At 38.4% G+C, this 13,181-nt stretch overlaps 1 protein-coding gene across 1 annotated transcript in view; it reads left to right on the forward strand.

Moving 5' to 3' along the window:
- SLC39A8 (solute carrier family 39 (zinc transporter), member 8) overlaps positions 1–12,961 on the forward strand; it is a gene marked incomplete at its 5' end in the record, with an annotated part of 17,496 nt that extends 4,535 nt beyond the window's left edge. Inside the window, 6 exons of the mRNA XM_009707387.1 lie at positions 847–1,016; positions 1,551–1,673; positions 2,836–3,003; positions 9,226–9,433; positions 9,948–10,132; positions 12,815–12,961. Of these exons, the coding sequence (XP_009705689.1) occupies positions 847–1,016; positions 1,551–1,673; positions 2,836–3,003; positions 9,226–9,433; positions 9,948–10,132; positions 12,815–12,961 (1,001 nt within the window). The remainder of the gene's footprint in view (positions 1–846; positions 1,017–1,550; positions 1,674–2,835; positions 3,004–9,225; positions 9,434–9,947; positions 10,133–12,814) is intronic.
- Positions 12,962–13,181: the final 220 nt, after the last annotated feature.

Genomic DNA, 13,181 nt, shown 5'->3' on the forward strand with positions numbered 1-13,181 from the left:
AGACTCCAGGATAATTATGGTATGGCTTTGTACAAGTCCTGGTGTCTGAACTCTAAAAATCTGAGACTATGCTTATGGTGTAGGAAACTAAGTTATGGTGAACCCTGGTGCCCTTGCCACTTCTTAGGAAAGGTTTTCCCCATTATGTACCTAAATCACATGTCCACCTTTTTGAACCTAGAACCTCTCTTTTTGTATGCTTTCATTTCTCTGTTGTAATTGTCTCTGCTATCAGCTGTCTGCCACCTCACCTATTTGATAAGCAGTGATGGGCAGTGTTTTCAGCTGGCAGAACTACTTTGAATTAGAGGAGGAGAAGGAGCATTAGGAACAGAAAGTTACCACCTCAGGATGATTTGAAGGAATCATCCTTTATCAGGAAGGATTTTTGGATCTAGTACAGCCGAGACAGCAGATTTTCTATCTTGGAGTTCCTTAGGAGTGAATGACGATTGGATCTAACCCTGGGACTAGTAAGAAGTTTTGTCTTATGTCTATGCTATAGCTACTTTGACTGTTGGCCTAAGCCTTTGTTTTTACTCTTCACTGACTGTAGAGAGACCTGATTTATACCAGCAGCACATAGACCATCCCAGATCTTACACTAGCACAGTGTCTGTTTTTAATATGCTAGTGCCAGACAATGTTTCCAGGTGTTTCCTTATTTCAGGTATGCATCTTAAGTAGTTATGTGTTTTTAGATTTTTGTATTTGTGAAGTACAGTTTCAACCAGGGAACCACTCTTTTTCCTAATTCCATGCCAATTTAGCTGTTAGAAAATTCACAAATAGCCTGAAGTGGGTGTTATGCTAAAATATTTTATATTTCTGTTTCTTTATCCACAGTTTGGGGATTTGGGTTCCTGGCTGTGACTATCATTAACTTGGCATCACTTCTGGGACTGATTTTAACTCCTCTCTTAAAGAAGTCATATTTCCCCAAGGTTTTAACCTACTTTGTGGGCTTGGCCATTGGTACTCTCTTTTCTAATGCAATTTTCCAGCTTATTCCAGAGGTAAGCAAGGGGAATCGTTATTTGGTTTGCATACTAGTTTCTAGAGTGCATTAATTTTAGAAGCATGCTGCAGTGGGATTCTGTGTGTGGATTGCAATCTCCAAAGAGTTGTGGGTGGGCTTCGGTGCCATTAGCTACCACCTCTTTCTGGCTGGGTGAGCAGAGCAATCATGATATATGTCGTCTTGTGCCCTGGGAAAGACCAAGGGCTATTCTGCTTCTAGACAGAAAGAGAAATGCATTGGACAAAGTTCTAGTGAACTTTAATGGGCTACAGGTTAGACCCTCCTCATCTTGCACTTTAGTACAACATTCCTTCCACATGTAAAGTTCTACTGAATTAAAACACTGTTAACATTTAATCCAAGTTAGGATCAGGATCTTTCATAATTCCAGCCTCATGGAAACTCATGGTCGGTAGAAAGAAAGTCTGTATTTTAGAGGAGTATCTGTGTGTGGGGGGCGTGCGTTTGTTTTTCTGGAAATGTACTAAGATGACAGGCTAATTTGCATTCCTCTTTTCTTCTCTGTTAGGCATTTGGGTTTGACCCGAAAGTAGATAACTATGTTGAGAAAGCAGTTGCAGTGTTTGGTGGATTCTATATTCTCTTCTTTGTGGAAAGGATTCTTAAAGTGATATTGAAGATCTATAACCAGGTAATGAAATGTTTCACTAACTGAATGAGCCTTGCCTTAAAGTACCTGTTATATTTTATGAGATACTTGATAATTTAATAAAATGTGAGTTTTTTTCCATTTTATCTGAGGAATTCAGCCGTACCACATGTTCTGGTATATTTATTTAAAATCTATATGGATAGCAGGGAAGCAAACTCACTTTTTTGACGGAGTTACAAGCAGAGCTGGGAATAGAATCCAGATGTGAGTGTGGTCTGCTGTCACTGGCGTATGCTCTAGTTGCTCACAACGGCCAAGTTGTTGCCATGCTAGCTAAACACATCAGAAACAAGTGGAAACATGTAAGAGCTGGAGAGAGTGGAGTCTGCCCCTGGAGCTCCCCTTTGGGCAGGAGAAATCAATGTGACTACTTTCTTAGTCACCTGTAAAGTGAAACTGTGCTGACAGTGCCTGAATCTCACCTTCAGTAACTTCAGCTCTGTGTTTCCCCGTGCTCTGGTACACAGACCTGCTTTAGTGATGCCACAGTTATCCCTGTTACGCAGGGCTCTGCTTTGTACTCTTACGTCAGAGTACTTGTTACCTGTGTATTCACATGAGTGAGGCTGAATTTGTGATGGGAGAAGGGCCTTTCAAAATTTTTGGTCCTTTCTGCTCACATCTTGCAAGGGTAACTGTCCTGTCTTCCTCCTCTCACCTCACTTAAGGTCCCCACTCCAAAATTGTTGCTGATATTGAAGATTATGAAGATTAACTGTCCCTTGTTCGTAGTAACTGCACCAAAAAGAAAATAGAAAAAAAAGAATTTGTTGCCCTTTATTTTTGGGGAACGAAGGATAATAAGCTCTATTTGACAAGCAACCATGAATAAGTAGCAAATGTTGATCACTTATGGTCAGGTGTTCGGCTTGGGAGGTTCTATATAAAGGTATAAAACCGAAAAATCCCCACATGTATTCTGACTAGCTAAAAGAAAGAGATAAGTTAGGAGCTTAGATACGTTTGGAGTTAATTTAAACATTTAAATGTTTACTGCTGCTCATTTAAACATTTACTTGGTGTTGAAAGCAAGGCAGCATGAATATGATGCCTCACTTTTTCTTTTTTTGTCTCTATTTTCTTATGTTTATCATTTTGCTTTTGTTTTAATTAGCTACCTTCTTATTTATTTGTCACCTAGACTGGCCATAATGACTCTGGAAATGGCGAACAGAATCATTCTGAGGGCAAGACTAACCCACCCAAACCACTATCATCCAGCAATGGGGGGACGTGCTATGCAAATTCAGCCATCATAGAGAGCAATGGAAATCTTGGTTTTGACAGCATCAGTGTGGTCTCAGCACAGGTATGAAAATTGTGTCTATTTATTTATTTTATCCCCACCAATTATATAAGCATATCTGAGGGGAGAGTTAATATGAATTTTTATTACTTTTGTCAAGTTTTTGTAAACTTATAGCTTATAACTTGCTTGAGCCCCATGAAAAAAATGTGGGATTTTGGGGCAAGTTTACAAAAGCTGAATGATGCATTCAGTTTGTAGCCAACAGAAAGAGCTAATTGGTATCAGTGTTGGGCTGGGTAGGAGAGAGAGAGATTTTTAATTAGATGATTCAGTTAATTTTTGTTTTGTTGTTGTTATTGTTTTGCTTAAAGAGTGATAGTGTGGTTTAGTGTTGCACAATCCGTATTGTGTTTCTGATTATATAAAGCCGTAAGTGTGAGAACCTAATTCCTCTCAATCGGCAATTAATGAGGAAAACTAATACGGTAACTTTCTTGCAGTATATTGTGAGTACTGCTTGTGCTATTCCAGTATATTTGGATACTGTGGGAATTATGGAGGTAATATGTGGAGACAGAAGCCATTCCTCCTGGTTTAAGTGTTATTCTCTTTCAGATTTGTTCTCTATATTTATCTGTGTTTGTTTTCATACTACAAATATGACTTCCTTCTGTGTGAGAAGAAAATGGAAGCTGGAAGAGAAAGTTGGTGTGCTGGTTTATTCTTTTCCGTGTACAGAGAGGAGCAGTACTGTCCCTTATTTAAAAAAATGGAAACAAAAAAACCCCTGAAAAACCCCACATAGAAACAATTCTCTGATGGCTAAGGCAGATTTTTTCATAGTAGAGATTTCTGTTTTACCACCCATGTTCTTTAACCAGTAAGTTGTTTCTGGGGAGCAGTGAGGAGCAGGAGAGGAAGCCAGAGGCAGGCCCTAGCAGCCGGGAGAGAATCCAAGAGTTCTGCATTGACCCTGCAGGCTCACAGGGCGTTTGATGCACACATTTTAAAGTACCAAAATTGTACTTGTCCTCGCTGTAGAAATGTCATGAAGTATGGTGGGTACTGGGCATTTTAAAAACTAGGAGAAATACGCTCAATAATTAAAATTGCATGGGCACCAAGAGGGAATTAGTATTATGAATGTCCCTAAACTGTATTTTGTAGATTTATAAAATGAACAAAAGAAGCCTCCACTCTCTGCAGAGACAATCGTCTCCAGTGGCATGGGTGGTGTTTTTCTTCCCTGTTTACCAGAATTTTTATCTGGACCTGTTCCATTATTAGGTTTTGGATAGCTGTCTGCTTACGCATAATGTAAATATAACAAAATCATACATTTTATTCTTATAATATATGGTAAATATATAGCGTTTATTTCTAGCAACTAATTCAGATGCAGTGCTTGTGATCATAAAGTATTGTCAGTCACCCCAAGATCCTTTGTGAAATGCTCATACATCTCCTTTTACATGCAGTCTTGACTTTGAGAACTTAGTTTCACAAAGGTTCTTCTCCTGTACTTGTTGTTATTATGAAAATTTATGCTTTCTATTCTTTCTTCCTCTTCATTTCTCCAAAGCCAGTGTCCTGGGTTGGCTAAAACAGGACCATTTCTCCTTTCAGTAGATTTTCTTTCAGTTAAGTTTCTTCTAAGTACTGCACTTTCTGAAGTTGGCTACATGTTTTTCCGACAGTGTCTGCTTTCAGAATTGATAACGGTTGATGTTTTATAGTTGTTACTAAAGTAACAGTAGGGTTGGTATGCAGAAAGGCCCATGTTTATCCTTATTCCTATGGGAACCAAGGTCACTGATGGCTCTCTTATGGTTCACATGTGTAAAGGTGTAAATGGGTTGCACCTGTGGGAAAGTGTGGAGGGGACAGGTGACCAAAAATGGACCAACGAGGTATTCCAGCCAGGAAGAGAAAACATTGCATTAAAACCTCCTGAAAGTCACAGGGTAAAATTCACTCTGCAGCAAGGGCTGGCTGCAAGGAAATCCCTGTGACAGGTAGCCTGCTGCTGATATTGACGGTAGCAACAAAAAAGCGATCATTACTCTTTTCCTTCTCCAGGCAGGTTCAAAGGGGCCAGGTTGCCTTCGGAGTCATTGGAGGGCTGGGGAGGGCCGATGTGGCTGAGGGGTTTTGGGACAGGTAGGGTAGTGCCATGAGGCTGGGTATGCGTTCAGCTTTATGGGCATTTGGTATTTATGAAGGAAGCATTTGGCATAAGCCAACACATAACTAATAGAATTTTAATGTGTCCTTGTAGTCTAGATCTTATTAGAGAGGGCGAACACAGTGTAGCCAGAAATCGTCATGTAGGCTTTAAGGAAGGAGTATGAAGTCTGATTGTGGCCAAAGTGTGGTAGCTGTTTTCAGCCATGGGGATCCAGCGATATTCTTTTAGTGCCAGAACAGACTGACTGCCAGGGTAAATCTAAATGTTTAATTAGTCACATACTTTCAAATTTCACTTGCAGCAGTAATTGCAACCTTGGAAACCTTTTTTGTGCTTACCCCAAATTTGTATCTACTATGCATTAAAATTATATGGCTGGACAACAGTAACTTTGAAGAAAAGTTGTTTCCGAGACAAATTGCTGAAATGTCTGTATCCTCGATTGCACAACATTAGAGTTGTATAACAAAACTCTACAGTGGCCTGCCTTTATGCCTTGGAGGCAGTGTCAGGATTCCTTCTTGGTCCTGTAGGCACTTCCAGAGGACACAAAAGGACATGTATGGCTCATGTCTGAGGGAGTCGGAGATGTATTAGAAGTAGCAATAATAATCTGATGAGATATCACAGGATAAAAAAAAGACAGTCTCTGTATAGTTTCTTAAGTTTGGGACCAAAGGAGAGGCCATTACTTTTAAAGAAAAAAGTGGTTTCGGAATATCAAAAATACCAAGGATGTCTTCGGTTTACCATAAACAGTGGAGATATAAATAATACAGAACTGCACTAATAATTAATAAAAGTCAGACTTGATAGTTCAACTGGGTATTACAGAGCTCCTTAGCTGATATCTCTTCTGTGATGTTTGCTGAACTACCATGATGAAGTGGGAAGAGTTCCAGCAGAGACAGGCATTGTTTGTTTTTGCCTTGGCATCCTATATATTTGTAGGGTAACTTTGTTGGTAGTCTGCCTTATCTTAAACATTAAGAATATGTATTAGTCATTCATCTAGTTCTATTGGACACACAATCTAGTAAAGTTCAGAATGTAAACCCAGACAAGCAATATCATTGTACTTTATATAATTCACAGAAGTAGTCAAGACATCATCTAAAATAGATTACAGGCAAGAATTATGATACTTCAAAGCTACACAGTAAATGGCAGGTAGCCCCATATATATATATATATATTACAGAAGCCTCTCAGAAGCCTATTCGTAGTTTTTAAACTACAATTGTTTCTGCATTTTGAAAGATTGGATCAAGAAAGTAATTTTCAGAAGTAAAGCAATACTGTTCTCCTAAATTAATCGCAGTTACTTAAAAAAAAAAAGTACATAGAACAACCTAAACCTTAGCATTTTTCTAGAGTCAGTTCCATTCTTGATGAGTTCATCAGCTAATTCTTAGTAGCATCTTCTTACTCAGTGTTCATTTTCTTCATACATACATAGAAAGTTCAGCACATATATTTGTAAATTATTTCGACAAAAAAGCCCTTCAGATCAGACTTATGTTTGTCATACGTATACAATACTTTGGACTGTCATTGGAATTCTCAGCTGTGTGTGACTGGTACTAGAAAATGGGTCCTTTACATATTTCTATGACTAAGCCAGTTATGCCCCTAGAGCCCTCAGAAAACTATAGGGACACACATAGTTCCCACATAAAAATGAATGTACTTTGCTGGGAACAAACATAAACAAGTATGTACAAGTGACATTTTTGCACACTTGTATTGTTTGCTCACTGTTTTTATTGCTCTTTAGGAATTTTCATCCTAATCAACTCTTTTCATAAGACCATTTATTTTATAGAGATGCTTATCATTTGATGTAAGAACTTTTTGGTAATAGAAAGTTTTTACAGAACAAACCCCACCACTGCCTCCCTTTCTCATGTACAATAGAAGTTGCTAATATACCTTTTCAAAATACAGTTTCCTGAGATTAGTATTGTTGTTTTATCAGAAAATAGTTGCTGCTGTTGTTGAGGTTTTTGTGTGTGTGGTTTCCAAAAGAACAATGTTCTTTTTTAGTAGAAAAAGGAATGAATTATTCAAAATGAAAGTCAGTACATTGTCTCAAGCTCTGTTTCCTCTGTGAAGCTAGAAACATGCCCAAGAAAGAAGATGTGCTTTTGGCAGAAATCAGGATAATTACAAAACAATGCCTCCATCAGTTCTCAGGCAGCTTGAAGGATGGTCACCGGGCTACAGAACTTCAGCCTAGGGAGCTGGATGAATAGGTGGAAGAGCTTTGCTAGTTGTGTTTGGATTTTCTCATAGTCATGCTTCTTTTTGCTTCCAGTTACCCAATATATGTATTTTATGTGGCTTGCTTTGTAATATTTCTTTCTTAAAATGAAATTCAAGTTGCCTTTGTGGAATAAGAGAGGAGTCTTTTACTCATAAGTGATCCTATCTCAAAAGAATTAGTACAGGTACAAATTAATCATCCCAAAAATATGATTGGCATTGCTTGTGTGTTAGATGAAATGTTGAGTGGAAAACCTCCAAAAACTGAAGGCAAGCACGTAGTACAAGTCTAACACCTATGTGTTTGAGTCAGTGTGGAAACCTCCAATTTTTGGATACCGTTGCTCATTTTCACATCGTAAAAGTATAATTTCTGGACTTCCTATGCACTGAATAGGAGCTGTAAGTGTGCTTCATGGCAGTGTGGCACTACTCAACCAAGGCTTTGTTAGCTATGAGTTCCAAGTAGTGCAATAGGCATCTGACTCAGAAATCCCTGACTTGAACTTTTGTCCTGTCCCAAGACAGCTCCTATGTACAAGGATGTAGCATGTCGGATAAGAGTCGGGTGAGCAAATCATAAGACAGACCTTACTGCTCTGTCACTAAAGATTTTGTAAGAATTTATTATCATTATATTTCCATGAAGTTCAAAATTCAGTTGCCTGCTAGCATTTGCATTTGATATGGCAAAACTAAAACAATTTGCAATGTTCTTTTTAATACCTGAGGAAAATTTCGTGGAGTAATCCGTGAGCAGAACAGGTATTCCTCTATACCCTTCTCCTACAAGAGAAGAAGAGGTGTATAAGTATGTCTGTGGGTGCACAGATGTATATATTACTGCTTATGTATGGCAGTAAGTAAGCACTAGTTAATGCCTTATATGCAAATCCTTTTTTTTTTTTTTTTAGAGGGGGAATACTGTAATGCTTGCAATTATTATGTCAATACAGTATATGTGTGTACAGAAATTTATCAGAACAGATCATTGGGAATTTTTTTAGGGGAGGTTAGTTTGTGCTTCCAGCTAAAACGGCCGTTCCTTTTATCTGCTTCAAGTTTTTCATTGTTCCACGGCATTGCACGTATAAATTACTTCCACTTCTGGGAGGAATTATTGAGATCCCTCGTGTGTATGTGCATTGCAGTTTTATTTGCAGTTGTTTTCATGCTCTGAGCCTTCAACGCGCACAGTCAGAATTACCCACTGCTGTTTTTATTAAACATGCACTTTGTAGAAACTAATTTGAATAGCTGGACTTGGCTATCATTGCCCCAAATTAGAAATAAAGTTTATGGAGTATCTGCATGTGTGTCTATATTCACATGTACCTGGCTGTTACTGTGGCAGCTAAGTGTGTCTCTGAGAGCGTGAAGTACTGGCGGTATGTAACTGGTCCAGATGTGTTTTACGTAGGAAATACAGACGCTGTCAGTCACTGTGATCAGATCCTTCTGATTGTACATGCTTGATAGAGGTGGCTGAGGAGGCTGTGAGGAGCTTTGGCCGTCTTTTAATCTGACAGAGACTCAAGAGATTCAGACCACTGTGGTCTGAACTGCTTTCTGTCTCAGCTGAAGGGCATTCAGGTAAAGCTTTGTAGTTAGAAGGGTGATTGGACCCTGCGTGTTAACTTGTTGAAACAGGAAACATTTGCTACTGCTACCTGTGCCTTTTGCTTCTTGGACCAAGCGTTTTGGTCTCCATTTCCGGTAGTGCTTTATTTTATACTTGATACCCATTTAAAGACTGAAGTGGGATTCGTTGGCTTCTTTATTCAGTGTTATGCATTTGTTTCATTGTGTTGTTATTTTTTTTTTTCCAGGAAGAAGCCACCCAAGGCAGCTTATGCAAGTGTCTTAAGGGGCGTCCACTGTCAAAGATTGGGACCATTGCTTGGATGGTAACACTGAGTGATGCCGTACATAATTTCATAGATGGTTTGGCTATTGGTGCTTCCTTCACTTTGTCTCTGTTTCAAGGGCTTAGTACCTCCATAGCCATCTTGTGTGAAGAGTTTCCTCATGAACTGGGTAAGGAACTTCATTCAAGATTTTATTTACTTTGGAAATTACTGTTGTAGGAGGTTGTGCTGGCCGAAAGTTGGCATAGGTTGAAAGGAAGTTTAGACAAATTAATGGAAAAAATATACATCAAAAACTTCCCAAGCACCAAAATACATATCTAGCAGAGGAAGTTCCCAAGTGCAGGTGAGTGGAAGCTAGGAATCTATATTTGAGAGGTATTAATTGCCCTGTTTGTGTATGCTGCATATGCTGTTGTATGAATTTTTTTTTTTCTTAAATCATCATAGGTATTTCTGTGTTCCTGTGCTCTTAGCTCAATTGTGCATCGCATACTTGCTTTGGAATATTTCAGTTATCTCAGTATTGAAGGGAAATCCTCATTTACTTGAATGAAGAAAAACAGCGAGGGGTTATAATTTGTATACAAATCATGTCTTTTCTTCAGACTTCCTTTGAAATCAGAAAATAATCACAATGTTGTTTTCTGAAGATTTTTTTTTCTTTTTTTTCTTTCTTCTAGGGGATTTTGTAATCTTGCTTAACGCGGGAATGAGTACTCGGCAGGCTCTGTTTTTCAACTTTCTGTCTGCATGTTCCTGTTACATTGGGATGGCTTTTGGTATATTAGTAGGCAACAACTTTGCTCCTAACATCATCTTTGCTGTAGCCGGTGGAATGTTCCTATACATCTCTCTGGCAGATATGGTAAGATGTAATTTCATTTTCAGTTATTTATTTTTCTGCAAGAAAACAAAGACTGCACTAAGTCTCTCCAGTAGATTTTAGTATTTTTTCTCTCATGCCAGTGTCATCTACTTATTATTATTGATAGATGTTAAATCATCAATAGCCTTAATGGAGGTGCACAAGTAGTTACGCTTATTCATGAAATGTGAAAGCCTTTCACTTCACAAATAGGGCTGATCAGATTATTGCTGAAAAGGAGTTTTTGAGAGAGACAAGCTTTTCCTGAATTTGGACTGGTTTCATAAAAGAGTAAAAAGTGTATAAATACTTTGTTTCAGCATTTTAAAATGGCAAAGTATCTCACCTTATTATTTTTAAAAGATTCATTTGCCTATTTAAACCACATTTTGAAAGAAAAGAAAAAAAAAAGGTAAACAAAAAGAAACTAAATAGTTTGGAGTTGAATGAAAGGTGTTGTGTAACCACAGTGCTAATTTTGGGGTTGTTTCGGTGGAAAACCTGACGTAAATTCTGTTCTGGTTTAAATTAAACAGTGCCAGCCCAAATGTCTTGGTTCAGACTAAAACATTTGCTGAACTCTATTCAAAACAGTCTGTCTATCATTTATTTTTTAAAGTGTGCTAGAAGATAGAAGCCAAAGAAATTGTACTAAGATCCAGATCAGATTTAGACATTGGGAAATAAAATCTGGATTCACAGGCAGCCAGCAATATTCTGTAATTTACTCTTATGTTGATGATTTATCTGAAAATGAGAGAGATCTTTCAAGAATCTTAAGTTTTGTTATGTTTAATTCAGTGCTGTAAGAACAGATGTATCTGCAAAGATGTTTAGGCCTGCCACATGAGAATCCCTTTGACTGTAGAACTGGAAGAATGAGGCCTGAATTTGAAAAGATTTGAGACCCCAGATTAGTTCTATATGTGTTTAAGAACTGTTGTATAGTTACAGTGACTGTTTCATTAGATACTATTATAGTTTAGGTAATAACATAGGATTTAATAAGTAGTAATGTTAGAATGAAATGAACAATACGAATAGTTTATTTTGCAAGTTTGCGGTACCTTAATTGCTAATGCTTTTCATTTAGTGTCACTCTGATATAAAGAATAGTAGTGTACTCAACTATGATGTGTAAAACTCGTGGTATAAATTTAGAGTGGCTCAACTTAAATTTGTTATTAAATCCATCAAAGTAGGTAACATTCTTTTCTTTGTATCTGTTATTCTGTTCTCTCTGTTTCTCTCTGCCTCTCTCCATCCCCCTCCCCCTCCCAGTCTCTCTTTTTGTAGGTTTTTGGATTGTATCAGTTACCTATCTGAATTTTTCTTCCCCCTGAAAAGTCTGAAATAGGGTATTCAAGTGCTCTGTACAGAGATCTGGCTTTCCACTTTCAGTTATGATTTTCACACACTTCTGGTTTGCTTGTCCAGAAGCAGGTAGGATTAACTAGAATGTTATTCCTTCCTTCCTTTTCTTTTTGCTGTTCTTTTTTCCTCCAGTATTTGCATAGTCCAACCTCTGCCAGTAAGATCACTGTGTGGTGAGGCTGTGGGCGTGTGAGAATGTGTACACTGAGGTGTGTGCACAAATTACCCTTGCTGTATGGCATGAAGTTGATCTGGTTTGTTGCCTTTTCCTCTTGTGCAAGAGGATTACGGAGCTCCGGAATGATTTCTGGGAAGGTTTGGCCACTTCCCACTAACCTTAGTCTGTTCTTCAAGAATTGCATTGTGTTCAATGGCTGGTTTTACCTTGTGAGGTCAAAGAAAGATACAGCTTCCGAGTCACCCAGCCTGAAGGTTTCTAAACTAACACTGAAATATACAGTCTTCATTGCATTCTGGCAATACTGCTCTCAGCACAACAGGAGAAGAGTTTAAAGTTCGAGTATGTTTGTCAAAATCTGCTGCAATTGACTTTATCTACAACAAACACATCCCCTGCATCACCCCACACAGGGGCCTTTATCGCCAGGGCTCATTTGCCGTCACCTCCATTGGCTCTCAGAGGAAGTACCTTTGTTTCTGCAGTTAACAGCAGATTGGTCATTCTTTGGTACTGTGTTGCCTTTAAGATGCATGTTACGGAATGAAGAATCCCTTCATTGCACTGTAATGTGATATTGCATGTGTAACCACCAGTTTCACAACATTCTTCTTTCTTCCTTGCTTTGCCACTACCTCATCAGCCCACCAGACCTTCTGTTTGTAACAGGTTTCTTATTTCTGAGGCGTTATCTGTGTGTTCAGCTTCACTTCATTTGCTTATAGATAAAGAAGAAGAATCCTAATCTTCCATTTCCTGAACAAGGATTTCTCTGTTTGTATTAGTGAAGAAAGAAACACAACATTTAGCAATACAAGGGCAGCTGCTCCTAGCAACACACGGGCCAACAGTTGGACCCTAGGAGACTGCTGGAATGAAAAAGAGGAAATTTGCATGAGAGGCAACTAGTTGAAATCACAGTAGAGAGGAACAAAACACCATTTCATTTGATCATCCTTGGTGAAGTGGTTTTTCAGGGTATTTAGGGTAAACCCGTTCCTGTGACTGCTTTCCCCTCTGTTAGTTCTAATATTCAGTCCAAAGTAGCAATATGTTCAGTTCTTAATGCCTTAAGTTATATACGCTACCACGAGATGGCAATACTTACCTAAAAATATCCCCTTTTTCAGTTCCCGGAGATGAATGATATGCTGCGAGAGAAAGTGACAGGAAGAAAGATGGACCTCACATTCTTCCTTATTCAGAATGCTGGTTTACTAACGGGGTTTACTGCTATACTGATGATTACCTTGTATGCAGGAAATATTCAGCTGTGATAATGCAAGTGAAAATGAAATCAATGCTGAAGACATCAAGTAAATTACAAGTGGAAGACACTTGAAATCCATAAAGGGACGTTCATTTAATCTACTTGGTTTTGAAATGGTGACAAGTCCTGTCCTGTCCCCCTTGCTCCAAATACAGGAAATGCTTCTTTAGGACTTGCAGTCAATCCAAATAGTAGGAGCTGTCAACTTTTGTACTATGCCAAAGAAC

Source organism: Cariama cristata, unplaced genomic scaffold, assembly GCF_000690535.1.
Source record: "Cariama cristata isolate BGI_N322 unplaced genomic scaffold, ASM69053v1 scaffold4139, whole genome shotgun sequence".
In the NCBI taxonomy this organism is placed as follows: domain Eukaryota; kingdom Metazoa; phylum Chordata; class Aves; order Cariamiformes; family Cariamidae; genus Cariama; species Cariama cristata.